The 27840-nt window shown below is 46.2% G+C and overlaps 1 protein-coding gene across 2 annotated transcripts; it reads left to right on the top strand.

Moving 5' to 3' along the window:
- Positions 1-267: 267 nt before the first annotated feature.
- On the top strand, positions 268-27840 carry Hal (histidine ammonia-lyase). Of its 2 annotated transcripts, XM_005068002.4 has the most exons (20): positions 268-909; positions 1441-1501; positions 1605-1632; positions 1933-2007; positions 2099-2171; positions 2279-2345; positions 2878-2915; positions 3514-3639; positions 5632-5771; positions 7691-7738; positions 8367-8514; positions 9681-9776; positions 9883-9941; positions 11324-11404; positions 13728-13793; positions 13911-14076; positions 18128-18262; positions 25076-25184; positions 25286-25355; positions 27149-27840. In XM_005068002.4, exons 1-20 carry the CDS (start codon positions 663-665, stop codon positions 27287-27289), a joined length of 1974 nt encoding a protein of 657 aa, XP_005068059.1. In that variant the 5' UTR covers positions 268-662; the 3' UTR covers positions 27290-27840. The 2 variants fall into 2 exon arrangements, with proteins under 2 accessions (XP_005068059.1, XP_040610978.1); XM_040755044.1 differs by lacking the exons at positions 268-909; positions 1441-1501; positions 1605-1632; ... (2 more) ...; positions 2279-2345; positions 2878-2915 and adding an exon at positions 2922-3412.

The following is a 27840-nucleotide window of genomic DNA, read 5'->3' as shown; positions in this document are numbered from 1 at the left end:
AACCGCGCGTACATGTAGACACACCTGCAGTTTTGAAAATGGTCCCTGGCCTTCTCAGCCTTCTATTGTGGAGTGGCAGCTTCAGAAGTACAAATCAGTGTCCGGGGAGGCATTGCTCAACATGCTTTTGTGAGCTGTATAAATAAATGAATGAGGATTGCCACACTCTCGGGTGTCACAATTGACCGAGGGGATGCGTTTTACCAATTGAGTAATTCCCTGAAGAGGGGAACATGGTGTTTATGAGCAGCTCTCAAGGCAGAACTCAGAAAGGGGGAGAGAATTGGGGGCCCTAGTAAGGAGGGTTACAAGCAGGGCTCAGGCCTCCGAGGTAAGAGACCCCCTTCTTTCGGCCTGCAGGGCTGCACTGAAGGTGGGCTCTCCTACCCCTATCCCTCTCTCCAGCCCCTAGTTCAACTTCCAAAAAGGCCAAAGGAACACCAGAGACAGCAATAAATATTTGTTCAAAGTGTGAACGAGTAAAGGCGAGGGAAGGGGTGTGTTTTGAAAATCCATTCTCAGCCTCCCTGCCAACCACACCCCGGCAGGCACTGCCCTCCCAGATAAAGGATAAAGGCTCTCCAGTCTGGAACAGCAAGGAAGGACCCAGCACTTGGTTGCAGGGGCCCTTTGCTCAGAGGGGCTGTTAGAGTAGCCGAGCCATGCCTAGGTACACGGTGCACGTGCGTGGGGAATGGCTGGCGGTGCCCTGCCGGGATGGGAAGCTCACTGTAGGCTGGCTGGGCCGCGAGGCTGTGCGCCGCTACATGAAGAACAAACCTGACAACGGTGGCTTTGCCTCGGTGGACGAAGTGCGCTTCCTCGTGCGACGGTGCAAGGGCCTGGGCCTGTTGGACAATGAGGACCTGCTGGAGGTGGCCTTGGAGGACAATGAGTTCATAGAAGTGGGTGAGTGACCCGCGGGGGGGTGAACGGGATGAACTACCGCGGCATGGCCTGGAGGAAGTCACCCTCGTGTCAGGGAAGATGGTGAGAGAAATAGGCTTGAGTCTCAACCTGGGGAACCTCAAGCTAAGCTTCTCATCTGCCTTGTCCTCAGCCGGCAGTAGCTGTAGGGAGAGGGGCAAGTCCTAAGTGACAAGAGTCTGCCCTTGAACCCAAGGCTGCAGACTGAATCCCCTTGCAATTACAGAATCATTCTGCCATCAGGTTAACCTTATCAGACCGGTGCTGAGATTTCAGATTTAAAAGAAGTGACTTCCGGAGTGGAAGCAGGCTAAAACTCATCTTCCACCGATGTCCCTCACCTGCCTGTCTGCTGCTTGCTTTCCTGTATAAAGACACCAAGGCCATGGGGGAAATGCAGGAAGTCGCGTGCCTGCAGCCACGGCTATGCAGTGCAAACTCAGAGTGTGGAGGGGCCAAGCATGGGTCGGGCAGCAGCCCAAATGTGGCCCCTCTGTCCCCTTCTTGTTTCAGTCATCGAAGGCGATATAATGTCTCCGGACTTCATTCCTTCACAGCCAGAAGGAGTTTTCCTGTATCCTTTCTGATTCCGTTTTGGTCAGCAGTGGGGGCTGGGCCTGCACCATGGTGGGACGGGCTTTTCCACACGGCCAGGATGCTCCTTTACCTGGCTTCAGATACAGCAAATACCGGGAGCCGGAAAGGGTAAGCTGCCAGCTACTTTTCTTTTTGTGCGGAAAATGAAGTCCGGTGCCACGATGCCCCTCCCCCTTAAAGAAGAGGGGGTGCATGCCTGAGTGACTACCACAAGTAAGGCCAGAGTGGTACGTCTGGGAACCTGGCCTTGCTTTCCTGACTTCTCTTGCCCAGTTTCCTTGTAAGCCAGGCATGTGCTTAGTTAGCACAACAATAATAAAGTATTTTCGTCGTCAGACCGTGTCCAGGGCCACCCCATAGCACCCTACCCCCACCCCGGACTCACAGTGATTCACTCCTTTTGTCCAGTACATTGCCTTAGATGGGGACAGTCTGAGCACAGAGGATCTGGTCAACTTGGGAAAGGGACATTACAAGATAAAGGTATGCGGGGAAGGGAAAGGAGGGCAATCCCCTTCCGTTTCCAACGGCCGTGGGAGCCTTTCACATGCTCGCTCTGGCCAACCTTTCCTAGCTCACCTCAGTTGCTGAGAAGAAAGTGCAACAGTCTAGGGAAGTCATCGACAGCATCATAAAAGAAAAAACAGGTATCTTTTCCTCGGGATGCCCTAACGTTATCTTTACCCACCAGCCTACCAATGGAACACCTCAGTTAAATTGAATCACGAGGGTGTCTGCTCATTTTTTATTCCAGTTGTCTACGGCATCACCACGGGGTTTGGGAAATTTGCCAGAACTGTAATCCCTGTCCACAAGCTACAGTAAGTCTCAGGTGCATGCATTCACCACCCATCTGCCCCAACTTGGAGACTTCTCTTCCACGGAGATCTCTTCGCTGAACGCTTGCTTTAGACCAGTGGTTCTCACCTTCCTAAAGCTGCGGCTCTTTTAACAGTTGTTCATGCTGTGGTGACCCCCAACCATAACATTATTTCATTGCCACTTCATGGCTATAATTTTCTACCCTTGTAAATCATAATGTAAACAGCTGACTGCAGGATAGTTGATATGCAACCCCCACAAAGAAGCCGCAACCTATACATTGAGAACCGCTGCTTTAGACCAAGCACTGGGTAACAAATTCTCACTCAACCCTGGCAGACAGCCAAGCCCCTCATGTATCTTGGTGAACAGCGTACCCAGCTCATCCTGACAGAACCAGATCAACTGTTTCCTTCACTGCAGGCGGCTGCCCATCTAAAGTCTTAACTGTTGTTCCCTTTATAATCCCAGCTGAGGGAGCGTGTTCACCCAAGGTGTCTGACTAAGATGGGTCTCATCTTTCTCTTCCAGGGAGCTTCAGGTCAACTTAGTTCGTTCACATTCTGCAGGTAAATTGTTTCTGGTAATGCCAATACCAGATCACATGCTTGACTAGCTCCCAGACACATCAGCTGGTGTGTTCCAAATGTACTCCAAGGGCTGGGCGCTGGGACGCAGGAGTGTAAGCAGATAGCATCAGCCTAGACCAACATCGCACTAGAGCTCAGAAAGCAGAATGGGCCTGGTGGAGGGATGGGCTTGAGATAGGAGCATGTATCCAATCCTACAAAGAGAGTGTGCATCCAGGGGAGAGAACAAAGACTAGCATTTGGGACGTGAACCAGTTAGGATGAGCCCTGGGCCCATCACACGGAAGGAGCCTTCGCCAAGGCCTCTCTGCGGTATTCTGAAGGCATTTGGGCAGGTAAGATTCAATGAAGGACTCTAAGGAAGGAATTGAGAAGGAGAACCTGGACCTCTATCTTGGTCTGGACATGGCTTTGAGGAGCCAGACAGGCAACAGGGAGCACCATCCATCCAGCTTCAGAAAGCCAAGAGAAGACTGGTAAAAGTGGGGAGATCCCCAAGAGGTGCGGGCTGGCAGGGGGGGAGGGCTTTGTTATTGCTTTCTTTTTCCTTGAAGAAAATGATAATTCTGCTTTGTAGGCGTTGGGAAGCCACTCAGTCCTGAAAGGTGTCGGATGCTCTTGGCTTTGAGGATCAATGTTTTAGCCAAAGGATACAGCGGGATTTCCTTGGAGACCCTGAAACAAGTTATTGAAGCATTTAATGGTGAGGCAATGAATCCCTAGTTTGGCCTTTTGGGGAAGTTGGCCACACCCCAAAAGTAGATTGGGATGACTAGATGCCAACACTAAAAAGAAAACAATCAAGATGAGTGTAAAACGGGTTTGGCCAGAAGGAAAACCGGCTTTCAGGTAGCAAGAATGGTAGCTGTAGTTATCCCCATAAGCGTCCACCCACCTTGTGGTAGCTTTTAACATAAGCATGAGACCCACCAGGCATGCCAGGACGTTCAGGCCTTTACAGAGTTGTCTACTCAATGGTGCCCATATATGAAAGGAGAAATTGCACCAAATCATCCATGAACATAATTCCTGGATTATGTCCACCCCAAAGACAGTGGTTCCAGTTGGTAACCGGGAAACCGAACTCTTAATGTTCCCCCTAGATGATGGACAAGTTGTAAAAAGGTAGGTCAACATGTGAAGAGGTTAATAATTGACTTAGCCATGAAGCCGTTGTGGGATAGGATGTGATGCAACGCAACCCAGTCCTAAAAGGGGAGACCAGATTTGCAAGGCTCAGGAAGCTGTCCCTTCACACAGCAAAGGGTAAAACACGAGGTCAATGGGAATCCTAGGGATCCTTGTGGGAAAGTGATGGGAAAAGAAATAAGGTCTCAGCTGGGCGGTGGTGGCTCACGCCTTTAATCCCAGCACTCAGGAGGCAGAGGCAGGTCTGTGAGTTCGAGACCAGCCTGGTCTACAGGACGAGTTCCAGGGCAGCCTTCACAGCCACAGAGAAAGCCTGTCTCAAAAACCAAAAACAAACAAGAGATAAGCTCTCATGTCATGCAGAGAAGACCAGATGCTTGGGTTCTTATGCACATGGCACAGGAGTGAAGGTCACAGTCTACAGGTCATAGGGCTGGTGATCACAGCACTCACCTACAAGCTCTGCTGCACCCCAAGCCTCAAACCCAAGATGGTTGAACTCCAACCTTGAACACACCCGTGCTATGATGGATGCGTTTAAGGCATTTCTGGATCCCTGCTACTCCGGAAATTGCCCAAGTCGGCTATAGTCTGGAATCTGGCCCAGGCTGGCACTGATGTGTCTAACTGACATCATTTAGCAACAGCTGTGGAAACAATCACCATCAGGACTTCATTTTAGGAAACAGAAGCCTCCTTTTGGGGGGTAACTTTTGGGGAAATTTCTAAAAAATAGTACATGTGTATGCATAAGTGATCAGTGTATGGGGTGGTAATTGGACAGAGAAAGAGAGAAATTCTGTGAATTTCTTGTTAAAGAAATTTGTTAATAGTACTTCAGTGTGCCACGTCCTTCTAGAACCATCCATGACTTTTAAAGTAAACACAGTTTTTAAGCATTCTCCAACAGCCTTTAATGATTACATATAATCACATAAATGTCCCTTAATTCTGTATTTTGATTATTTCTAAATTTTTGCTCTTATAAACCAGAATGTGATGATCAACAGCTAACTTATGGTTGTGTTTCTGAGATACCGGTAGAATCCTAGGAGTGGGGTCGTGACAGCATGAGCACCAGGTGCTTCCGACTGGATGCCTGTCCCCATTTTTCTCTCCTTCCTTCCTCTCTTCCTCTCCCTCCTTTCCTTCCTTCTTCTTCTTTCTTCTTTTCTCCTTCTTTCCACACTCCCCTCTTTCATCACAACTCAGCTGCTTCTCTCTTTCTATCTCTCTGTTATTCAAGACAAGGTTTCTCTATGTAGCCCTAGCTGTTCTGGAACTCTCTCTGAGACCAGGCTGGCTTTGAACTCAGAGATCCACTGGCCTCTGCCTCCTGACTGCTGGGATTAAAGGTATGAGCCACCACCGCCTGGCTCAGCTGCTTCTCTTAAGCATTAGTTGTGCCTGAGGAACGGTCATTCTTGGATATGTATGCTACAAAGTGACTCTAGACCCTGTCGGCAGTGAGGGCTGTCTTCACTGGCAAGGCAAACCGCAATGGCTTAAGCACTCTAGAGGTCACTGATGCCTGCTTCTCTCGCAGCCTCCTGCCTGTCCTACGTCCCCGAGAAAGGAACTGTGGGCGCCAGTGGGGACCTTGCGCCTCTCTCTCATCTAGCCCTGGGACTCATTGGAGAAGGAAAGATGTGGTCCCCGAAGAGTGGCTGGGCTGACGCTAAATATGTAAGCCTCACATAACGGCTTCATGCGTAGGTATTCTCAGCCGGAGCCAGGAGACGCTAGTGTGTGATTCGTCACTTAGTCTTCATGGCTGTCCAGGTACAGACGAGTCAACTCAAGCCTTGGAGTCAAACTAGGAAGGATATTGGCTTCCACATTCCCCTGCCAGCATTCAAGATCTGTGGATCTAGATGGGAACGTACAGTCACTCGTTTTAATTTCAGGAATTTATTCTGCACTCAGAAGGCTGCTGGCGCCCACTGTGGAGGTTGAACTAGGTCACAATTGTACTGGGGAGCTTGCATCTTACAGGTGGGAGTTGTGAAAGACAGAGGTGTGGTCTCTAGAATGAGCTCGTCAGAAAGGCATGTTTTACACAAAGCTTTAACGTTTCCTTCATGAGCGAAGCTCAGCTGAGCAGCCTACCACATCATTTAGTGTCCTTTATGAGCACGAGTGAGAGGTACCCAAACAGCAAGTGAAAGAGACAGAGGACCAGGGCTGGAGAGATGGCTCAGTGGTTAAGAGCACCGACTGCTCTTCCAGAGGACCTGAGTTCAGTTCCCAGCACCCACGTGGCAGCTCACAGCTGTCTGTACCTCCAGTTCCAGGACGCCTGGCACCCTCACACAGACATGCAGGCAAACACCAGTGAACATAAACATTTTTTAAAGTTAACAAAAAAGGGCATAGGACCAAGGAGGAAGAAGAAACTAGACCGTCCTTTGTGGAATCCAGGTTCCAGGTCATCTGTCTCCTGTGCAGGCTAACTTTCTGTCTCTGTGGACAGTGTTTCCTTAGTCTTCCCATGGCAGCCGGCCTGACCTTAGTCAAAACCAATCCCAAACACATCCTAGTTAAACGTCTAGCATTTTGCTCCTCTCTATGATAAAATTCAGTCATAGTGCGGCTTCACCAGGGTTGTTTGCCGTGTGATCCCCACAGCACCCCCTTCCCAAGGCTCTCCACAGGGGAAACTAGAGTTAGCCGCAGCTGGAATGTGCTCTGAGCTTAGCAGCTGCCTCAACACCTTGTCTTCCATTTTTTTTTCTTCTGGAAAGTCCTCTAGGAATCTGCCCTCTCTGCTCCTCTGCTCTTTTCCAGGTCACCCAAAGAGGTGGTTATGTTTTATTTGTTTCCTCCATATGCCCTCGAGCTTTCAACCTATGAGTGGCCTAGTTTCCCTGAACTTGTCAGTCAGTCTGCTGCTCCCACCCCAGCCCAGCCCAACACCTTGCAGAGAGAAGTTCTCAGGCCCTGAGAGGCGGACGCAATGAAGTGACACTGGGTGACACTGGTCTGTCCTTCTCCTGCTTCAGCTCCCTCTTCCCTTCCCCCTCCAGGAGAACCTCAATGCAGCAGCACCCTTGTGTTACTCGAGAGAAAGCACGTGCTGTCCCCTTCCTCTCGGGAACCTGGCTCTACCTAGTTGAGGGGTTGCCATAATCTTCTCCTCCTTGGTGTGCATGCATTTGCTCCCAAGCCCTACTCTGAGGGTCTGTGGGAGACAGAGGATGCAGAAACAAGGGTAGAGGGTGATTTGGGGATCATGCTTTGGATGCAGAAGCATAAAGACAGGCATCCCGGAGCCCTGTCTTACCCAAGAGTGGGCATATGTAGGTGAGTCTCAAAGTTTGATGCTCAACACAGAGGAACTTGAAAGCAAAATGCATTCTATAGGCACCCGAGTCCTTGGTTCAAAAAATCCATAAGTTATCCAAATGTCAAGCCTACTTTCCGACTAAAGAGGCGTAGATGCTGGCCCCGAGAGCCTGGCCAGAACCACTTTATGTAGGCATAATCTTTTATGAGACAAACTTTGGAACTGAAAGTATTTCACTGGGCTCCAAATAAAACAACAACAAAAAAATAAGCTGGTATTTCAAGCAATAACCATGTTTATGCTTTCAATCATTCAACAGGTCCTAGAAGCCCATGGGTTGAAACCAGTTGTTCTGAAACCCAAAGAGGTTAGTCAGTCAAGAAAAACTTGTTTGCATCAACAAATCTTTACATATGCCCTGTCTTAATCCTTAATGCCAGCCTCATTGGTTCCTTAAAATAAATGCAGCTTATGTGTTGAATGACAGTTGCTCACCAAAGAAAGGGATTCTCCGTGAATGTTTAAGATTAGTCATGTCACAAGTCCCTGAGGTTTCTCGAAGAACATAAATTTCAAATATAATTTTCCAAGGAGCTTGATACTATCTGCTCAGTCAGCCCCTTAAGATGCTCTCAGTCACAACTTTGGACCAGGATAGTCTGAGGATGTCTTGTCTATGATGGTGAGAAGTTAATAAACACAGCACAGAGGCCTGAAGATGCTGCACGAATTCTGCACTGCATGGCCACATGGCTGTCTTGACAGGGGGACAGTCGTCAGGTACCCTTTGGCCTGATCTGTGCTGGTGATTCCAGATGTGATGCCACTCAAGATCACGAATGTGCACCACTGGTCCACACTTGCGAAAACTCACAGACCCACGGCTCAGCCGGCTGGCTCGGTTCTCTCCTACAAAAGCAGACTGTACCAGATCCGCTTGTCTGCGGGTTCATTACGATGAGCACAGTAAGAAACTTGTCTTCCTTTCCCCACAGGGCCTGGCGCTCATTAATGGCACGCAGATGATCACGTCCCTGGGCTGCGAAGCTGTGGAACGAGCCAGCGCCATCGCCCGGCAGGCTGACATTGTGGCTGCCTTGACCCTTGAGGTGTTGAAGGGCACCACCAAAGCCTTCGATACCGGTCAGCAGGTTCTGTGTGGCTACTCCTTCAACCAGGGCGACTTGCTTGATATTTGTAGGCACAGAGGTGGAGGGGGGTGGGTGGCAGGGAAGAGCGAGAAGACCCAGGTGCTCCTAGGATACCCAGGACTGCCACAGCTTCACTTGAGTTCTGCCGTATTCAGTCCTGTAACAATTACAGTCTGCAGACAGACACTGACCTGGAGAGCTAAGCGACCTGCTCCAGGTCACCCGGTGACCCAAGCATGCCAACTAGGCATTGTTTTAGGAGTCAGACTCTGGTTAAAAAAAAAAAAAGGGGAGGGGGTTGATGAGAGCTCTGTAGGTGAAGATCTTGTTTTGCAAGTGCAAAGACCTAAGTTCGATCCCCAGAACTGACTTTTTAAAAATTGGGCATGGTGGTGTGTGCTTGTAATCTCAGAGCTCAGGAGATGAAGACAAGCAGATTCCTGGGGCTTGCTGGCCAGCCTAGCTTACTTGATGAGTTTTGGGCCAGTGAGGAACGCTGTCTCAAAATGAAAACTAAGGGGAAGGAGAAGATGGGCAGCCCCTAAGGAATGGCACCCACGCTTGTTCCCTGGCTTCTATATGTATATTCATAGACACTTAGCATTTGTGTGCTCATGCATGTATAGACAGACAGAAACACACACACACACACACACACACACACACACAGCACGCACGCAGGTGCACACATACAGAAAGAGACAGTGGAAGAGAGATTATGATTGCCCTGATAAGAAAACCGGGAAAGCAAAGTGATATAAATGTCTGTATCTTATCTAGAAATTTATGAATGTCAAAGGCTCTGTGTTAATAAGTAGAGCAAAATATGTCCAAAAATGACTCGGTCAAATTAAGCCACTATACATGGTTTCTGTGGTCTTCAGTCTAGTTCCTTTAAGGGTGGGTCCAGGGTCTTGAGTTAAGTTTCTAGGTGTGTTCTGCAAACAGTTTGTACTCCTACATGTACAATAGAGACGATCAAGTAGATAAAGGAAAATTTAACCTCTGGGTTAAGTATTTAATCCTGCATGACAGGTGAGAACACCCAGGACTTTAGAGGGTTCTACCAGCACCGTGGGTGGTCCTGCACCCTCTGTGCAGGATTCATTCTAATACCAGAACTGCTCAGACTTTTTTGCCTCCTTCAATTGATTGCAGATATTCACGCTGTCCGCCCTCACCGAGGGCAAATTGAAGTTGCTTTTCGGTTCCGGTCACTCTTGGACTCAGATCACCACCCATCAGAAATCGCAGGTCTGAGCAAGTTTGTTTTGAGTGGGCTCACTGGTGCTATGTGCCCTGAGGAGACCAGTAATATGTTGCCTGTTTTTTTTCCCTCCTCTTACCCATCCTTGCACAGAAAGCCACAGGTTTTGTGATCGCGTCCAGGATGCATACACCTTACGCTGCTGTCCACAGGTAAAGTCAAGAGCCAAGAGACCAACAAAGGCTCTTTCCCCAAATTCAGAGGGAAAACAATAGAAAAAGGGTAAGGTTTTAGAAAACCATGCCATGGACAAATGTAATCCAAATCTCTCTGCTGCTACTGTTAAAAATGGTGTATTTTATACTTCTGTTTCTCCTGTCTTTATCAACTTCTTACTGGGTTGGCTAAACCTCCCATATCTTGACCTCCTATGTTGATGTACTACAATGTCTGAGTAGCATTGAAGAGTCCCACTGGCTCTTCCGTAGAGAAAAATTACAGTCAGTCAGTCAGGGATGTTCACAGTTCTGTCTTTCAGAATTCAAATACCTTATCATCATCTGATGATCAAATGTAAAACATTATAAATGAGTCTCTGACAAACTTTAAGTGAGAAATGGGTGCAACCTTTACATAATCTGACTGGTGAACAATTATAATCACCTCAAGAAATGATTTGTCACTCAAGTTCTAGTCAAGAGAATAAAAGGGTGTTTTCCCTAGAGTAAATTCCCCACTCCTATTTGACTAGTTTATTAAACAATAAGCTAATCAAAAACTTCTATGGGAAAGAATTACCAAATTTAACTGAACCGTAAGAATGAGTCCTGTTGTAAGAGCCCCTGCCACTAAGAGTGATGACTGGCTCCCAATGATGGGCTCCATTGTTGATGTCTTCCAGATACTAATCCAGTGGGTTCCCCAACTGTGAAATCGGTACTTTCTCCCATTTTGCAACCAGGACCTGATGAACAGGGCTCAGTACCTCCTTGTCCAAGATCATAGCACTAGATCCTTATCTCCTGGACTTCTGGGAGAAGCCAGGAAGTGTGCCATGGCTGTCCTGGGGAAAAGTGCAGGGTGGCTGCTTTCCTTGTGATCATCTTTAGTGTGAGCTTTATGTCTCATGACATCAGACCCTTGATGGCTATACCATCTGGGTGACCTCTGTGAGTCATGTCCAAGAAATGCTTAGAGTTTCTTATTTACTTCTTATGAACAGAAAGCTAGCTTCCGTTGTCTTCTTTCCAAATCTCTGTTTCAATCAGAAACATGACTTGCCTACATTCTAACACTGGCGCGGAAGTGCAATTCTTTGTGGCTAGGGCTGGCACTTTCTCCTATACCACGGTGTTTTATATATCAGTCTAATATACTTTCTGTATTTATTTTATGTATTATTTAAATGTATTTATTCTCATTTGCTTTACTGAGAACTTAGCAGTTGTCTTCATATCCTCAAGGAGCCAATTATACTTTTTGTGATCATAACTGCCAAAGCAGTTATAAGCAAGAGCCTGAAAATGGTATCTTACAAGAGTATTGGCATTCTTATTGGATATTACTAATATGCCTTACTTTTATTGTGCTTTAGATCCATGGCGTGGTGAATGATACCATAGCATTTGTGAAGGACATCATTACTACAGAACTGAACAGTGCTACAGACAACCCTGTATCTTTTGAATGTTCTACACATTTGAAATTTTCTCTAGCTGGCTGTGTTAGGATCTGTGCTGAATTATTCTATCTCGTAGGTAGATGAGTAAGTCCCTGAGGCTGAGCACTTGGTGGCTTCTTCTTGGTCAGAGTCAGTAAGCAGACACATGAGCCGATTCTTAGGTTTTGAGTTTAGCATGATACCCTTTTTAAATTGACCCACAAAAGATAAAGCAGCATTTGTGGATATGTTTCACCAAGACATTGACTGAAAACCCACTGGTGAGGTTGTTGAGGATGTGATTAGAGTATCCTAGACTAGCATTCCCTTCTGTGGGCTCCAGGCTGGCCTTCCTTTCTGCCAGCTCCAGGCTGGCCCTCCCTTCTGCATCCTGGTTCTAGTGATTCAGGATGCATTGAGCAGAAAATGACAGATTAACACATCAAAATATTTCCAGTGACATAAGGCTTCTGCATCCTCAGGTTTCTTTCTGGCACGGGTTTGACTCAGGCCACAACATGGGTCTCTGTACACACAATAAGAATGCTTTCGTTCCTTGTGGAGGGTTTTTTTTTTTCTACCATTAACAGGATCACTTTCCCCTAGACAGCGTGTTGTTGTCATTTTTCTCTTTGAAGCTGAGATATTTAGTCAGGGTACAGTCTTCACAGAGGCATCGCTGCCTTTGAAAACAGGTACCCTCTTAAGAACACTTCCTTCCCATTCCACAGGAGAAACTACTGAGGGACCAACATGAGAGTGGTTCTCAGCCCTGATTAAATAGATGGCGGGTTACCCAACAGCTTGGCAGGCTTCTCACCCCAGGTTTGAGTGTGCTTTTTTTTTTATAAGTCTCCTTTGGGATTTCGTTTTATGTTCTCTGAGATGGCTTCATGGTGAGTTCAAATGAGCAGTCAATAATCCTTGGGATTATGAATGTCACTCATACCAGAAGGAACAATGGTTTTTATGAGTGCTGTGTGGTCTATCTAACTCATGAGTTTGTTTTCATTGATACGGGGGCAATGCTATACTGGCTCAGTTAAAAGGGAAAGGAGTAACATGAATTTACTGGATATGGATGACAGTTTTGTATTTAATTTTCCCCCAGCCAGAGCTTTAGCCGAAAGTTCCCCACTTTCTTAATAAAGTATTCAGTGCAAAATGCTGGGTGTTAGGAAGTCGAGAGTTGCTGGAATTCTAATAACCAACAAAGTTGGAAAACAAGAGAATGATACAACATGCTTGGCTTCTAAATTAGAGCAGCAGTCAGTCGATGCAGGGAACAGAGGACAGAAAGAAGACTGTATATGTGAGGGGTTGGCTGTAGGACACTCTTCCCATTGCAAAATCTTTGCTTGCTCAAGTCCCTAATCTACTTGTGAATAGCCTTCTTCCTGTATGCTTTTAAATCCTCTCTGGATTACCTGTGACACCTAACAATGCAAACACTACATAAATAGGTGTTTTATTGTATTATTTAGGGAATAATGACAAGAAAAAGCTTGCTCACATTCAATATAGACACGATATTTCTTCTGAATATTGTTGGCCACAGATGCCAATCTTAGTAATGAATGTAAATAAATAGCTAAATATATTGTTCATAAAGCCCAGAGGGGAAACATAAGCTTGTGGAACCAGAATGGAGGGTCTTTTACTATCTTTGCCCTTGTGCCTCCTAGCTTAAGCAAAGTGCGTGATAGACTGGAACTATCAGTGGGGATGATCACACTCCATGAGTTCAAAGTTCCCTCCTGCTGAAGTAAGTGGGTCTGCAGGACATGTTGGCTATTGAACACTCTTGTAGGATCTCAGAGGACAGCGGGAAAACAGTGCCAGCACTGATTATTCCAGACGTTTTGGTGAGTGCGCTATGAGCCAAATCTATTCAGCAGCTTCTTCTACAGAGCATGGGTCCACAGCTCCACAGAGGAAACAGAATACGATTTCAAACCAGTGGCTCATGTTCATAGTTTTAGCTCCTGACGATAAATGTTAAATTGGCAGATTAGAAAAATTATGGGAGTTGACATATCTGATCTCAAGAGAAATTACTTGTACACAATTTACCTTCAGAGGGTGTGTGTGGTGTGTGTGTGGTGTGTGTGTGTGTGTGATGTGGTATCTGTGTATGTCTGTGTGCGGTGTATGTGTGTGTGTGTGTGTGTGTGTGTGTGTGTGTGTTCCTGTCAACAACTGCTTATGGGAAGACTTGTCATTTCCTTATATCTGTACGATGACTGCCACTTCAATACTAAAAATAAGCAGATGGGGGTAGGAGTTACCTTTGAAGTGACCAACAATGTTATGTTCAAGCCTTAACCTTTTTTGAAAGATGGTCTTTGCCAGTCGAGGAGAGACAATTTCAGGAGGAAACTTCCATGGTGAATATCCAGCCAAAGTAAGCTTTCTCTGAGTGTGCTCCTAACCCTGGAAGTACATTCAATGCTTCTGAGTGTGCTCCTGACCCTGGAAGTGCATTTCAATGCAGGCCAGCTAAACTGAGCTGTCCTTTCAGGCCCTGGACTATTTGGCCATTGGCGTCCATGAACTTGCAGCAATCAGTGAGAGAAGAATCGAAAGGCTGTGTAACCCCTCCCTCAGCGAGCTGCCTGCCTTCCTGGTGGCTGAAGGAGGGCTGAACTCTGGATTCATGATAGCCCATTGCACTGCAGCAGCCCTGGGTAAGGACAGGAGCCTCAGAATGCAAGCCTGCCCACCACAGGCTTTCCCGGTTCCCCTGAAAGCCTGAACCTTTGCCCTGGAGTGACCACTGATGTTGCTCCTTTCATGCACATCCTAGCAGGTTGAATCTTGCCATTTTCTTAAGAAAATAGAACCTAAATAATGTAATGCTGGAAGATAGTAATGCAACGTGAGGCATAAATGGACAATCGCCCCAGGTGCATCTGAACGTCATCAATGTAGCTTTTTTTCCCAAAGACTGTCAGAGGAAAAGAAAGACAGAGATGATTATAGTTGATGGCAAAAAGTTGAGCCAAACCAAATTCCTTAAACTTTGAGAATCTATTAGAGCCACTATTCACTAAAAGATTAAGATGCTCTGAAAACAAAAACACCTCTAAGAGGCAACATGCCTTCTGGAAACTGAGCTGGTTTCTGATTTGAGATGGCAAGGTACAGGTAACTAATGCATCACAACAATGTCTGCCACAAAGTTAGTGCCAGTGGCCTTGCTTATTTCCCCTCAGTCACAACAATGCCAGGAGGGAGGGAAGGAGGCACTGTTATTGTCTCCACTGGCCAGGTGACTAATCGGAGACCCCAGAAGCTGACTTTCCCAATATTGCACAGTCGTTGGATGTAGAGCAGAATTCAAACACAGCCATATTGGTACCCAGCATTGTGCACTCCTAAGGACTCTTTTATCACCACCACCACCACCATCACCATCATTTATGAACTTTAGCAACAGGTGCTTTCAGTTTGCTGACTTAAATCAAGTCATCAGCTTGTTATAAATTAAAAATGAAGTTTTTAAAAATCTCAGCCATATACGAAACAACTTAAAAATCTTCAATGACATATGGAGAAAAACCAGACATTAGTAAATAAATAGACTAAGCAACAAAACCCTTATTTGTCATTGTCCAAAAGAGACATCTTTAGGTTAAAGTGTTTATCTAACCACATGCTTCACAGACAAGGCAGATAGTTCTATCTTATCTGGTTAAGTGACAAAAACCAAGTCCTTAATGTCTTCAGCTCCCATCTTATTATTTCCTGTTGCTGCAATGCCATGCCATGTTTTCCTTGTTGGATGACTAAACTGCTTGATGGAATGGTTGATAAGCTGCTGTTTATTCAGGCCTGCCCTACTCGGCATAACCAGATGAGTCCTCCATACTTGGATCGCCTGCTCGCATCTCTTTGCCTTCTTGTGGTTTAGGATTCTCTGGGTATTCGGGTTGTGATTGAAGTTACAACACTTGGAGGTGGCTACTGGCCTTGGGTCTCATCTCCTTGGTTCTCCTTACCCTCAGCATTGCTGTCCTCTCTAGGCTGTCTTCCGGGATGAGGGCCCCTATGGATTCATGACCCGTAACCCCAAACACAGCCTGTCTCACTGGTCTACCTTGCTGTCTTTCTCTGTGTCTGTCAGCACCCTCTATCTAGTCTTCCTGCATGACATGGTTGTATGGAATAGGGTGGTTCCAGCTTGTAGAAGGGGGGGGGGCAGGGGAGGGAGAGGGACTCTGTCTAGAACAGTATGGGCATTGTTGGGCCTGGCCTTCTGGCTCCTCATCTTTCCCTAACTCTCATTATTCTGGTAATCCTAATGGTAGCTGCATGGAGGACCTCTACCATATAAGAGGGTCTACCATGGTTTTAATAGACTACATAGCAACTGCCTGGAGCTTGAATTCTACCAGGGCCTGTAACCTTTCCTGCCTCTGCATTCTTCTCAATTAGATCATACCCATTTCTTACAATGAACTACTTTTCTGTTCTGAAAAACCTTCCTTCCCAGCCAGGTGTGAGTATGAGGCTGCTTGGGGTTCTGGCCTACATGCTGTTGGTTGCCGTGGTGGTGGCTTGGATGTACTGCTGCATCTATGGCTCCTTGGAGGGTGTGATGGTCACTGGGTCGCTAGGACAGTGGGGTTGCTCAGGGCTCTCAGGAGTCCACTCTCTCTTCCTATTGCTGGTTGATACCAAGAATCTTGTGTTCATCAGTACAAATCTAAAATAGAGTAGTCATATTTGGCAAACAAAAATGTAGGATGCCTAGCTCTATTTGAATTACTTGGGACCCACTTGTTTCAAAATTTAGCTGAGCATCCCGTATTTTCTTCAACAATCTTGCCTCAAAGGGCTAGATAACATGATGGCTAATTAAAAGCATCAGGTGGAATTTAAACCCCAGATCTGCCATCTGTAATAGTGTGGTGCCAGACCTCTTCATTGGTTGATACTGTTGACCTCAGCTCTCTGCTGCATAGAGCACACAATGATAACTGTATCTTAAATCTGGCTGCCTTAGGTTAAATGGACTAATTATATGTATAAAGTGTTGGATCTCTGCTTGGCCTCATGAGTGCTAAATAGTAATTTCTGCTTGATAACAGTCCCTTTTAGGGAGACAGTTCCTCCAGCTGGCTAGCCCTAGCTGAGAGGTAGGCCAGGCTGACCTGGAACTTAGATTCATCTATCTGCCTCTGACTTCCCAGTGCTGGACTTAAAGGCATGTGATACCATGTCCAACAATAATATACCCTGAAGCTCTTCTCAGCTAACTCTTCTCTCTAAAACTCAATACAACCAAGAGAGAACCACTAATACTCCTTCTTTGGCCCGGCATTATCCATTTGCTCACTCCACTTGTTTCCAAAGACACCTCTCGCTTTATGGAGGTCGTGGGGCAACAGTAACTGATTATGACCTTGGGGAAGACTGGCTTGAATGAGTTCAGCCTTGTAAGCTGCCACTGAAGATGGACGTTCTTCCTGAAAATGCTTCGTTTATTTATTTAGTCATCCTTTTACCTTTGTAAAACTTACTTGTAAGTTTGTGCTTTCTATAAAGGTTCCTGTCAGCACAACCCTCGTTTTATTTTACCAGGATACAATTTTTAGTGCCAGAACCTGAGATATCTTGTACAAGCCAGGACAAAACTGGTCCCCCAGTTTAAACCTAGATGCTGGAAGGGTAGGATCCCTTATGCCAATGGTTCTTAACCTTCCAAAAGCTGCAACCGTTTAATATAGTTCTTCATGTTGTGGTGACCCCCAACCCTAAAATTATTTTCATTGCTGCTTCGTAACTGTAATTTTGGTATTTTTATGATTCATAATGTAAATACCCATGTTTTCTGATGGTCTTAGCTGACCCCTGTGAAAGGATTGTTTGATCCCCAGGGGTCACGATCCACAGGTTGAGAACCAATGTCTCACATCATAGTAAAGAGCAGAAGCTATTTTCTAGGTCAGTAGAAGAGAGAAAAGACTTTGAGTTTGACCTTTCCTAACATCTAGAACTGGGAACTTGGTTGGTGACTTGGGTCTTTGTTCCTTAAGGTATAGTCTTCAGCGTGGCATGTGAAGGATGCCATATGGCATCACACGGGAGTTTATTAAAGCACTGGGAACTCAGAACCCATCCCAAACTCAGTATCTGCAGTGTAGCAAGATTATTGACTAATGTGGGAACTTGGGCTTGAGAGACCCCAGTATAGATGCCCCTCACTGTCTAGACATTGCTGCTTATCAATGAAGACCTCCTTCAAGCCCGAAACACCTACTTGCATGGTCTTGGAATCATCTCAGTTACTCAGTATTGCTCAAGATCTGCAGGCCCAGCATTGGTTCTCCATGCTGTCCCTAAATGCTAATGTGGCTCTTCTCCCGATGTGAGCAAATTGTTCTTGAGTAGCTGAACTCATCCATCACGCTTCCACCCCACCCCATCCCCACCCATCTCCTGGGCATGCCAAATGCTTCTAGTGTTCTTGGCATGGTTTGTAGTATGAGCATTCTCACATTCTCATTGCCACCTTATCTCAGAACTCACCGGGATCTTAGGACCCTCCCCACGTTGGGAGAACATTGACCCATGTGTTTTTCCACCGTGGCTCTGAACCACCCGGTGCTTGGGTCATGGTCAAGAGCCCCTGGAGTGGTCCTTCCATGCTGTGAAGACTTTGGGGGAGCCGTGTAATATTTTGGCAGCGTTTCTTTTTAGGGATGTTGCCTCACTTGCACTGATCTCTTGCAGTTTCTGAGAACAAAGCTCTGTGCCACCCTTCATCCGTGGACTCACTCTCCACCAGCGCCGCCACGGAGGACCACGTCTCCATGGGAGGATGGGCAGCCAGGAAGGCCCTCAGGGTCATCGAGCATGTAGAGCAAGGTAAAGCCTGCACTGGGAGGCAGACCTCACTGGTAAACTAGTTTTCTGGGTCATTCTCAGAATGGAATCACTGCCCACAAAAGCAGTCTTCTTCAGAAACTCATTTGAAACTTGGGTCCTCTGGCCGCTCCCAGAAACACTAGAGAGAAGAGGGGACTGTGATGAAAGAGCTTTCTAGGTGACTGTGTCCCTCACTGAAGATTAAGAACTAAGGAGCTATGCGGAGATAACCTGACTCTTTGTAGAGCTCCATTTTAATGAGGTGGGGGTTTGTTTGTCTGGTTTAGTATCTGAAAGTGCAGAGAAGAGAACCATGAACCCTAGCAAGCCACAACTGATTCAAAGGCCCAAACATTTGCCTCCTGGTTTTTGTTTTCCCAAATTATTTTCAAGCAAATCTCTCTGCTGTTCACATATAGTTTTTCTCTCTTCAATACAAATAGTTCCAGGCTGGAGAGATGGCTCAGTGATTAAGACCATTTAATACCCTTATAGAGAACTAAGTTTGGTTACCAGAATCTATGTCAGGTAGCTGCCTGTAACTCCAACTCTAGAGGCATCTGCCACCTCTGGCCTCCATCTACACACATGCACACACACACACACACACACACACCATTAAAAATAAGTATTTCCTTGAGATAATTACAGCATCTCTCCCTTCCTTTTCCTCCTCCAAACCCTCTTATATACCCTTCATTTCTCTCTTTTAAAGCCATGACCTCTTTTTTCATTGTTGTTACATGCATATATGTATACACATATATATTCCTAGGTATAGCCTGCCAGGTCTGTATAACGTTAATGTATGTATGTTTCCGGGGTGTTTGGTACGGGACATCCGGTTGGTGCGTTTCTCCTTGGGGAATATTTATTTCCTGCTGCCGCACTCCTTAGCTTCCTGCAGTTCTCTGTGTGGGGGTTTTCCCCGTGCACATGAACATGACTATGGTGTCGTCTTCACCTAACTCACGTTATCAGTGATTTCCCCTCAGCCACACTTGTTTCCTGTCTACCACAGTGTTTATCTAAATGTCCACACACCCGATGGCTCCCCACTTGACACGCAGCTCTGACCAAACGTCTGAAGAGTTGCCCTTATCTATCCCCACCTCTCCTATGTAACTAACCCTTCAGCACCAGCTTGCAGACACAGCAGATCAAGTCATCACCTCCTCCTCCTTCCTATCTTATGCAGCTGCCACACATTACAAAATAGGGCGAGCATCTATCTGCAAATGTAATTTAGCCCACACCATGCCCCAGCTGGAAACTTGCCGGTTACTTTCCAGCACTCAAAACCATATCCACCCCACTTCCTTAGGCCTAGAAGCCTGGCACGATCTGGCATCTGCCCCTCAATGCCCCTTCTCTCAGGCCCTCTCCTTCCCAGAACTGCAGTATCAGTGTCAGCCTGTGGTGCCAGCGAACACATTACCTGCAGCTCTAACTCTAGGGACTTCTGGTTCCTTCTCACTCCATCACACAGCTGCCCAAACGCCTCACATATCTTCCTTGGCTCAGCTAGAACAGCAGCCTGCATTTTTCCTTTGTTGTATTTTGTTCTGTTTCATTCTGATAGCACTCAGTGCCTCTGGTACAGTTAGGCTGGTTTGTCTTTCCACAACGCCAAGGATCTCCTCTGCCTTGGCCATACGGATAGAAGCACCTGGTTCAGATATATTGCTCAAATGTTCGCGTGGCGGTAAGTGGTTACCTAGTCCATCAGTGCTGTTCTCTCTTTTTATAACATGGAAGGGAAATCAGCAACAGGTAACTAAGAACCAGCTGTATTACAAACAGGCTCATTACTTAAGTTTGCTTTGATTACAAATGTCCAGCAAATACCTTCAAAGTCTGGAATCCAGCAGTGCTGGCTGTAAGTGTGAGAGGCTTATCGCATGCCCACTCACGTCCTTGAATCAGCAACCAGCATGCCAGTGTGGGCCGTGCAGAAAGGTGCCTGCCACTTGAGCGCAGCAGGTAACACAGTGGGCGAGGTGCACCCATCTCCTGCTACAGAAACCAACCTCTGTTCAGAGAAGCAAGCGCTTGCCAACCTGACTTCTTTCTGGTAATTAACAAAAGGCTGAAGGGCAGAGTTACAGGAGGAAAGTGTAGAATCTGATCAAGTCTGAGGGGACCAGAAATGGCATCTCCAAAGGAGAAACCATGATTAAGACCTGAATAGCATATGGCCGTGTGCGTGCGTGCATGCGTATGTGTGCGTGTGTGTGTGTGTGTGTGTGTGTGTGTGTGTGTGTGTGTGTGTGTGTGAATTACTGTTATGAAGGAGAGAGAAGGGGTACGCAAGAAGTAGGTTGTTTCAGGATGCGTTACAATGATGACACGGGACATCCAAGGACAGATGCCAGAGCTCGGGGAAGAGCTGCTGGATGACTGACAGTCAGTGCTCTGTGTAGAGGTAGCTGGAGTCTGAAGTGCAGGAGCCTGGCCTTGATGAAGCAGTTGCATGGGAATGGACGAGGACTTGAAGTACAATGGCGACTGGAAGAAGGAAGGAAACCCCCTCAAAGGGAACGCCTTCAAGAACACAGGGCAGCAGAGCTCCGAAGTGAGGGAGGGGTGAGAAGTTAAGACAATTCTAGAGACAAGGCATGCATTTAAATTAGCCCCTTGGTCAGGTCTAAAGCACTAGAGTGTTTCAATGTATCTAAGGAACACATACATTTGCAATATAGCTAAGGACTGCTGTCATTTATTTGCCCAGGGTAGTTTTATTCCTTTTTAACTCAAAGTAAATGTTTTTTCATATAGCATATTCTGATCACAGTTTCCCCTCCCTCATCTCCTCCCAGATCCTCTCCACCCATCCAACAACATGCCTTCTTTCTCTCTCCCTAGGAAACAGAAAGGTCAATAAAACAAATAATAAACCAGAGTAAAACAAAGCAAAGCAAACAGACAGAAGAAAAAGGCCTGAATACATACACACTCAGAGACACATATACACAGGCACAGAGATACACGTGCACACACAGAGATACACATGTACACACAGAGATACACATATACATGTAGAGACACACATACACAGGTGGAGACACACATACACACACAGATACATGTACACATGCAAAGACACACATACACACAGAGAGACACAGAGACACATACACAGAGACACACATATACATGCAGAGATACACATACAAAGGCAGAGACACACATACACACAGAGATACATACACACATACACAAAATCCATGGAAACACAAAAGCAGCTCCAACAATAACACTGAGTTCATCTGTGTTTGTTGTCTAGTGCTGAGCATGGGTCTTCCTTAAGTGTGGTTTGTATACACAGTGATGTTCCCTTGAAGAAAACTTTTTCCTTTGCAAGCAGTTGACAATTGGAGACAGCTTCTAGGTTAGGGATGGGGGCTTGTGTCTTCTGTCTCTGTCTCTGTCTCTGTCTGTCTCTCTGTCTCTCTGTCTCTGTCTCTCTCTGTCTCTGTCTCTCTGTCTCTCTCTGTCTCTCTGTCTCCCTCTCTGTCTCTGTCTCTCTCTGTCTCTCTGTCTCTGTCTCTGTCTCTGTCTGTCTCTCTCTCTCTTAGTTCTGGCTCGAACCTGTGCAGCCCTAAGCATACTGCCAGTTCTGTTGTTCTGTTGTATCTGGAAGGCACTGTTTCCTTGGTGTCTTCCATCCCCATTCTGCCTCCTCTTCTGTAAAACCCCCTAAGGCGCGAGGGAGGAGGTTCCCATGTAGAACCGAGTGTTCCAAAGTCTCTCACTCTCCACATTGTCCAGCTGTGGGTGTCTGCATTAGTTTCTTTGTACTCCAGGAGGAAGCTTCTCTGATGATGGCTAAGTGAGATGCTAATCTGTGGGTGTAGCAGAACGTCATTAGGAGTAATTTATGGCTATGTTCCTTTATTAGAACAATAGTATCTGGTTTTCTCTAGGGCCATGGCCTCTCTAGTCTCAGGGATTTTGCCATCTGAGCAGGATCAGGCGTGGGCTTCATCTCATGGACTAGGTCTTGAATCCAATCAGAAAGTGGCTGGTTACTGCTTTGATACCACTATTCCACCAGCGTGTCGTGCAGACAGATCATACTGTGGACTGAGGGCTTACAGCTGGCTTGGTGTTAGTTTGGCTTTCTCCTCCAGTGCCGTGCAGAGTACATTCCAGTGCAGTGACTCCTAGCCAGTAGGGGCAAAGGCTCCAGTTAGGCACCAGCTCAACTCCCCACATTCAAAGAGAGTTGTGGGTGTTGTCTTCTGCAATAGGGCCTTACCGGCAGTTTATGGAAAGTTACCAGTAGCCTTGGAAATAGCCTGAATTGTTTGGGAGTTTCTATGGGATTCCTTGGGGCAACAACTCCATTAGATGTAGCCCATTCCTGGCACTGGAGGTTTCACTTACTGGTGTGAGAAGTCCAGCAGTTGGGACATTATCTCTCCCATTATTTGGTGATTTCATTTAGATTTCTTTCATATATATGTGTGTGTATTATATATGCACATATATTATACGTCTTAAGAAGCTTCTGTTGTACTAGGCTTCCAAATGACCCCTCAAATGGTCCTTAGTATTTGCTGACTCTCCCCATATTTCCTCCCTTCCCCTTCTCTGTTTAATCCTCCCATTGCTGTCCCTCGCCCTGTCTCTCCATAACAATATATTTTATTTCCCCTACCTTAGGATTCCCTTCCCTCCCCCACCGCCCTGACCCTTACTCTATACTTAACCTCTGTCATTATAAAGATAGAAGCACCCCTATTGAAGGCTTAAAAGCTACATGCTTAGGATAGTTTTAATTCACGTGAATTCCACTAAGAAGAAATTAATTCTAAGACTTGATGGCATTGCCATGATTCCCCCCCAGATATTTTCAAGCTGCTTGGATGACAGTTTGCACAGTTAGGGTGGCCATTGGGCTTCTTTTTAAAAAGCACTGTATAAATGCACCCAGATGGATGAAGATGCCCCAAAGCGCACAGCTCATGGGCTTAGGGGAGGGGGGGGGGCAAAATGTGTCACAAGCAGTAACTTAGGGTTTTCTAAGTGTTTCATGCTCGTCTTTCAAACGTGTGCTCCCCTGTCATGTTCTGTCTGCATCTGTACCTGTCACAACACCGCTGCTCTTTGGAGGTAATAGCACATGTTACTAATATGCTTCATACACTCTCCACCTGAACCTGATCTTGTGACCCATTGTCTCCCTAGGGAGGCATGTACGGTAGTCCCATTTGACAGCTCTGCCACCAAAGCAGAGGTCGGTGTTCCCAAAGCTGCACAGCCTCAATGTCAGTGATGAGATCTAAACCCAGGTTCAAGTCCACTATCTTCATTATTCCCCATCAATGTAAGAAACAGCTCTCACCCCAGAGGGGATCAGAGGCGGTTTGTTCTGTGAATGGTTGTGGCTCAGGAACACAGATTTAGGTCATTTAGGTTGCCCCAAGTTTCATGTTCCAACATGGTAGCCATTTGTGAAGTTTCTGTAGTTCCAGAACAAAAGAGCATCCTAAATCCAGGCACATTGGTGGGAGCATCAGGTAGGTGGGTTACTGCAGAGCAGAGAATTCTCTGTCATAGCCTCAAATGCTATTTGGTGCCATTCTTAGCTTGGGAGTTGGAGGGAGATGCTGATATGCTAAGTTAATGTATCCCAGAGGTTTTCACACAGTAGGCATGAGGACGGTATATCGAACACAGAGATAATCTGTGGATGGCTATTAAGTGGACGAATGATGACCCAAGATGGTTCGGATTGGATCTGCAGCATTCCAGCCCTCAACAGTCACTGTGTCCTAATCAGCCCATTAGCTTTTCAGAATCTTTAGCGTAGGCGTGGCTCCCCACCACACCCCGCTGAGAACTTCAGTTCACCGTGGCTAGCCCACATGGTCTATTAAAACTATTTCACTTCTGGCCCTTTCGGCTAATGAAGCACATGACAAATTCAGATGAGTACAGAAAGGCCACAAAGGAGAGAATAAATAATCTACTCCACCAGAAGTGTCACATCATTAGTAAAATTGGGACTCCAAGCAGGGATGGGGTACTCATGTAGACCCCCCCATCCACATGACACATCCACTAGCTGACAAGCCTTGGTGAAAGGGGGAGCTGGCAGATTGTGCCAATGAGGCCTAATGGGCAACCCCTTAGTGAGTTAGGAGGACTGGTAATATATCCTGGTAAATGTTTTCAATTCTCTAGCTCATTCATGAAGAAACAACCAGGAGGTTAGAAAAAAAAAAAAAGAGGTTTAAGCTGAGTGGTGGTGGCGTACATCTTTAATCCCAGCACTTGGGAGACAGAGACAGGAAGATCTCTGTGAGTTCAAGGCCAGCCTGGTTTACAAAGTGAGTTCCAGGACAGCCAAGGCTGTTACACAGTGAAACATTCTCTCAGCACCCCTCCCCAAAAAGAGGTTTAAATTAAAAGTAACTCAGGCCTGGAGCTATCTACAGCTCAGTTGATACAGTCCTTCCTTCCTTAGCATGCACAGGCCTGGGTTCAATCCCAGCACCACATAAACTGGTTGTCATAGGTGCATACCTGGGATGCCAGCACTAGGAGATGAAGGCAGGAGGATTGAGAATTAAAGGTCTTCCTCAGCTATAGAATGAGTTGGAGGCCAGCCTGGGATACTTGAGACCCTGTCTCAAAACAAAACAATAACAAAAAACTGAAAGTTCGGTGATAAGGCTATTCTATCAATACACAGGAGACCAGCTGTCTGTGTAGTTGACTCCTAACAGTTGCTACTCTAGGTGGGTTCAACTCCATAAGAATGAGGCCAGGCTTTAACCTACCATTGTTTCCATACTCTTTTAGTACTGGCCATTGAGCTTCTTGCTGCCTGCCAGGGCATAGAGTTTCTACGCCCCCTGAAAACGACCACTCCGCTGGAGAAGGTGTATGACCTGGTGCGCTCTGTAGTCAGGTAAAATCAACAGGCCTGAAATGGGAACTCACCCACTTCCGAACGGTGGGTCTCTGCAGAGGCAGGTTTGCGACTGATGGCTTGATCTGCTTTCTCTGCAGGCCCTGGATAAAGGATCGCTTCATGGCCCCAGACATCGAGGCAGCCCACAGGCTACTCCTGGAGCAAAAGGCAAGCTGACCTCTTTCTGGCTGTGGGAAAGTAAAGTAAGGCTGGGCGTGGAGAGTTGCTCTTAGCTGTTCTCTCCTAATCATTCCTAGGAGTAGAACACGAGGGTAGAGAGTTGATTTCCAAGGTGACTAAAAGCCATTTGGTAGTTCCCCAAAGGCCCAGCTTGAACCTAAATACTGACTATGGAAGAATTAGAAGCGGAAATTGGCTTTAAATGGAGTGTGGAGACGGTAGTCAAGAGGAGACTATGAGGGTGGTAGCTCATTCCCCTTCTCTAAGATGTCATCTGCCATGTCAACAGACTTTCACATAGCTGCCACCACCAAGTGAAGAACACACTGTGAAGTCCCAGGTTTCACCTGCCTGGCTTGGCAAGATAGGTTTTTTTAACTGATTATCTCCTTTGGTTATGTTGGCCACATATAGACTGTATCAACTGACTGATACAGATGCATAAAAGACTGGGACATATTTTAAAATACATACATATAAAAATGCATAATCCTACGCAAATTAATATGTGTGTATATTTTACATATGTATCTATATGTGTCTAATATAGATGTATATGTATGTAACACATATATACCTCTTACATATATGTCACATATATTTAGATAGAAATTCACACTTTTTTTTAATGCTTTAAACCTTTTGAGTCATTAGTGTCCCATTTCCTGAACTCATTTCATTCCCTTAGAGCCGTGACTCTGTTCTGGGGGAACAAACTTGCCCTTTAAACTTCACATCTCTGATCTCGGACACCCTATATATATCCTTTGAGGGGACACGTTGTCCGTGAGGGTTAGCTTATGAAGAATACATGTTCTTTTTTGGGTTTGTTTTAGACAGTATGCTATGTAGCTCAGGCCAGCTCATGCCGGCCTCAAGCTAATGGCAAACTTCTTCCTTAGTATATTCCAGAACCAAGGGAGTTAGGATTCAGGCAGGATCTACCACACTAGCTAAGAGTATATTTTGTTGTGAGTTCCTAGAATGGTAAAGACTCCCTGGATGTCAGGGGCCACTAGCGGAAAGAAAGGAAACTACAAACCAAAAATGGAGACTTAAGAAAATAGGTTGGCACTAAAGGCATGTGCCACTGACACCTGGCATTAGTCCCAGCACTCAGGAGGCAGAGACAGCCTGATTTCTGTGAGTTTGAGACCAGCCTGGTCTATAAGAGCTAGTTCCAGGATAGCCTCCAAAATCACAGAGAAACCCTGTCTCAAAAAACAAAAACAACAACAACAACAAAAGGTTGGCAGATGAGGAAGAAAACCTGGCCATGTGTGAGACAGCCTTAGCATCGCATGCAAGCTCAGCTTCCATCCCATAGTTCTCAGGTGACTCTAGTTTGTCCCAGGTGGTGCTTATGGCCATATTTGCATAGAAACACAACCTTGAGGAATTCACTGTGCCATCTTTTAGCTTCCAAGTCTTGTGCGCTGTCATGTCTACCATACCAGAGAGTAAGCATCTGTCCGGAGTTTTGCTCTGAGCTGCCAAGGTTCTGTTTGGGTTTTGTGGATTTGCTTGTTTTGCTGTGGAGTAAGAAGCAGCTTAAAAACCTTTACAACGTGAGCTTGGTTTTGGACTTTGTGTTTTAAAATCCTTTAATGTATCAAGCAATTAATTGACACAGACTCTGTGTCAAATGGCTCAAAATAAGCAAGCAAGCTGTTTGGACAGCTGGGAGGGGGCTTTGATTCCGGGGCGAAGCTCACGTTTCATCACAGCGTGTGGAAACAACCTTGTCCGTATTTTGACTTTGTTCCTTCCTTGCCTCTCAGGTTTGGGAAGTTGCTGCACCATACATCGAGAAATACAGAATGGAACATATTCCAGAATCCAGGCCGCTTTCTCCAACTGCGTTTTCATTAGAATCACTGCGAAAGAATTCAGTCACAATCCCAGAATCTGACGATCTTTAATGGACTTCCTTGTGGTCAGGCACATCAGACGTGCCTGAGCCCAACACAGCACTGGTGTGCTGAAGGAACAGGAACTGCCAATGCTCTGTAGAACTCATCTCTTTTCAAACACTCTCTGCTTAGACCCGTGGCAGCAATGCAGTCCCTGACCCAAGAGCCTTGTTCTTGTTGCTATGGTTTGAGCAGTCCTAACTGTCTTAGGGTTGTGTAGGCTTCTTTCTTGACAATATAAACAGAGCACTTACTCTTCTTCTTCTTTTTTTTAATGGTCTTTCAAGACAGGATTTCTCTGTGTAGCCCTGGCTGTCCTGGAACTCACTCTGTAGACCAGGAGGGCCCCGAACTCACAGAGATCCACCTTCTGCTGCCTCCCAAGTGCTGGGATTAAAGGCTTGTGCTACTACCGCCCCTCCAGGCTATTTACTTCTAAGAATGGCCACAATTCCCTAGGCCTATTTTTACTCTTAATACTAGGGAAATCAATTCAGAGAATTCTTCTTTAAAACATTAGATTTTGTGAGCTTTTTAAAGAAAAAACTTGTCTTGAGAAA

This window comes from Mesocricetus auratus, unplaced genomic scaffold, assembly GCF_017639785.1.
Source record: "Mesocricetus auratus isolate SY011 unplaced genomic scaffold, BCM_Maur_2.0 Super-Scaffold_100011, whole genome shotgun sequence".
NCBI classification, from domain to species: Eukaryota; Metazoa; Chordata; class Mammalia; order Rodentia; family Cricetidae; genus Mesocricetus; species Mesocricetus auratus.
Note: the sequence above shows the minus strand (reverse complement) of the source record. Positions and strands in the feature narration are given on the sequence as shown.

Bases quoted from the DNA above. Each gene is read 5' to 3' on its own strand.
- Hal (XM_005068002.4), top strand. From the start codon at position 663: ATGCCTAGGTACACGGTGCACGTGCGTGGGGAATGGCTGGCGGTGCCC. The intron at 1,502-1,604 runs GTATCCTTTCTG...ACCTGGCTTCAG, and splicing joins CAGCCAGAAGGAGTTTTCCT to ATACAGCAAATACCGGGAGC. The intron at 1,633-1,932 runs GTAAGCTGCCAG...CCTTTTGTCCAG, and splicing joins AATACCGGGAGCCGGAAAGG to TACATTGCCTTAGATGGGGA.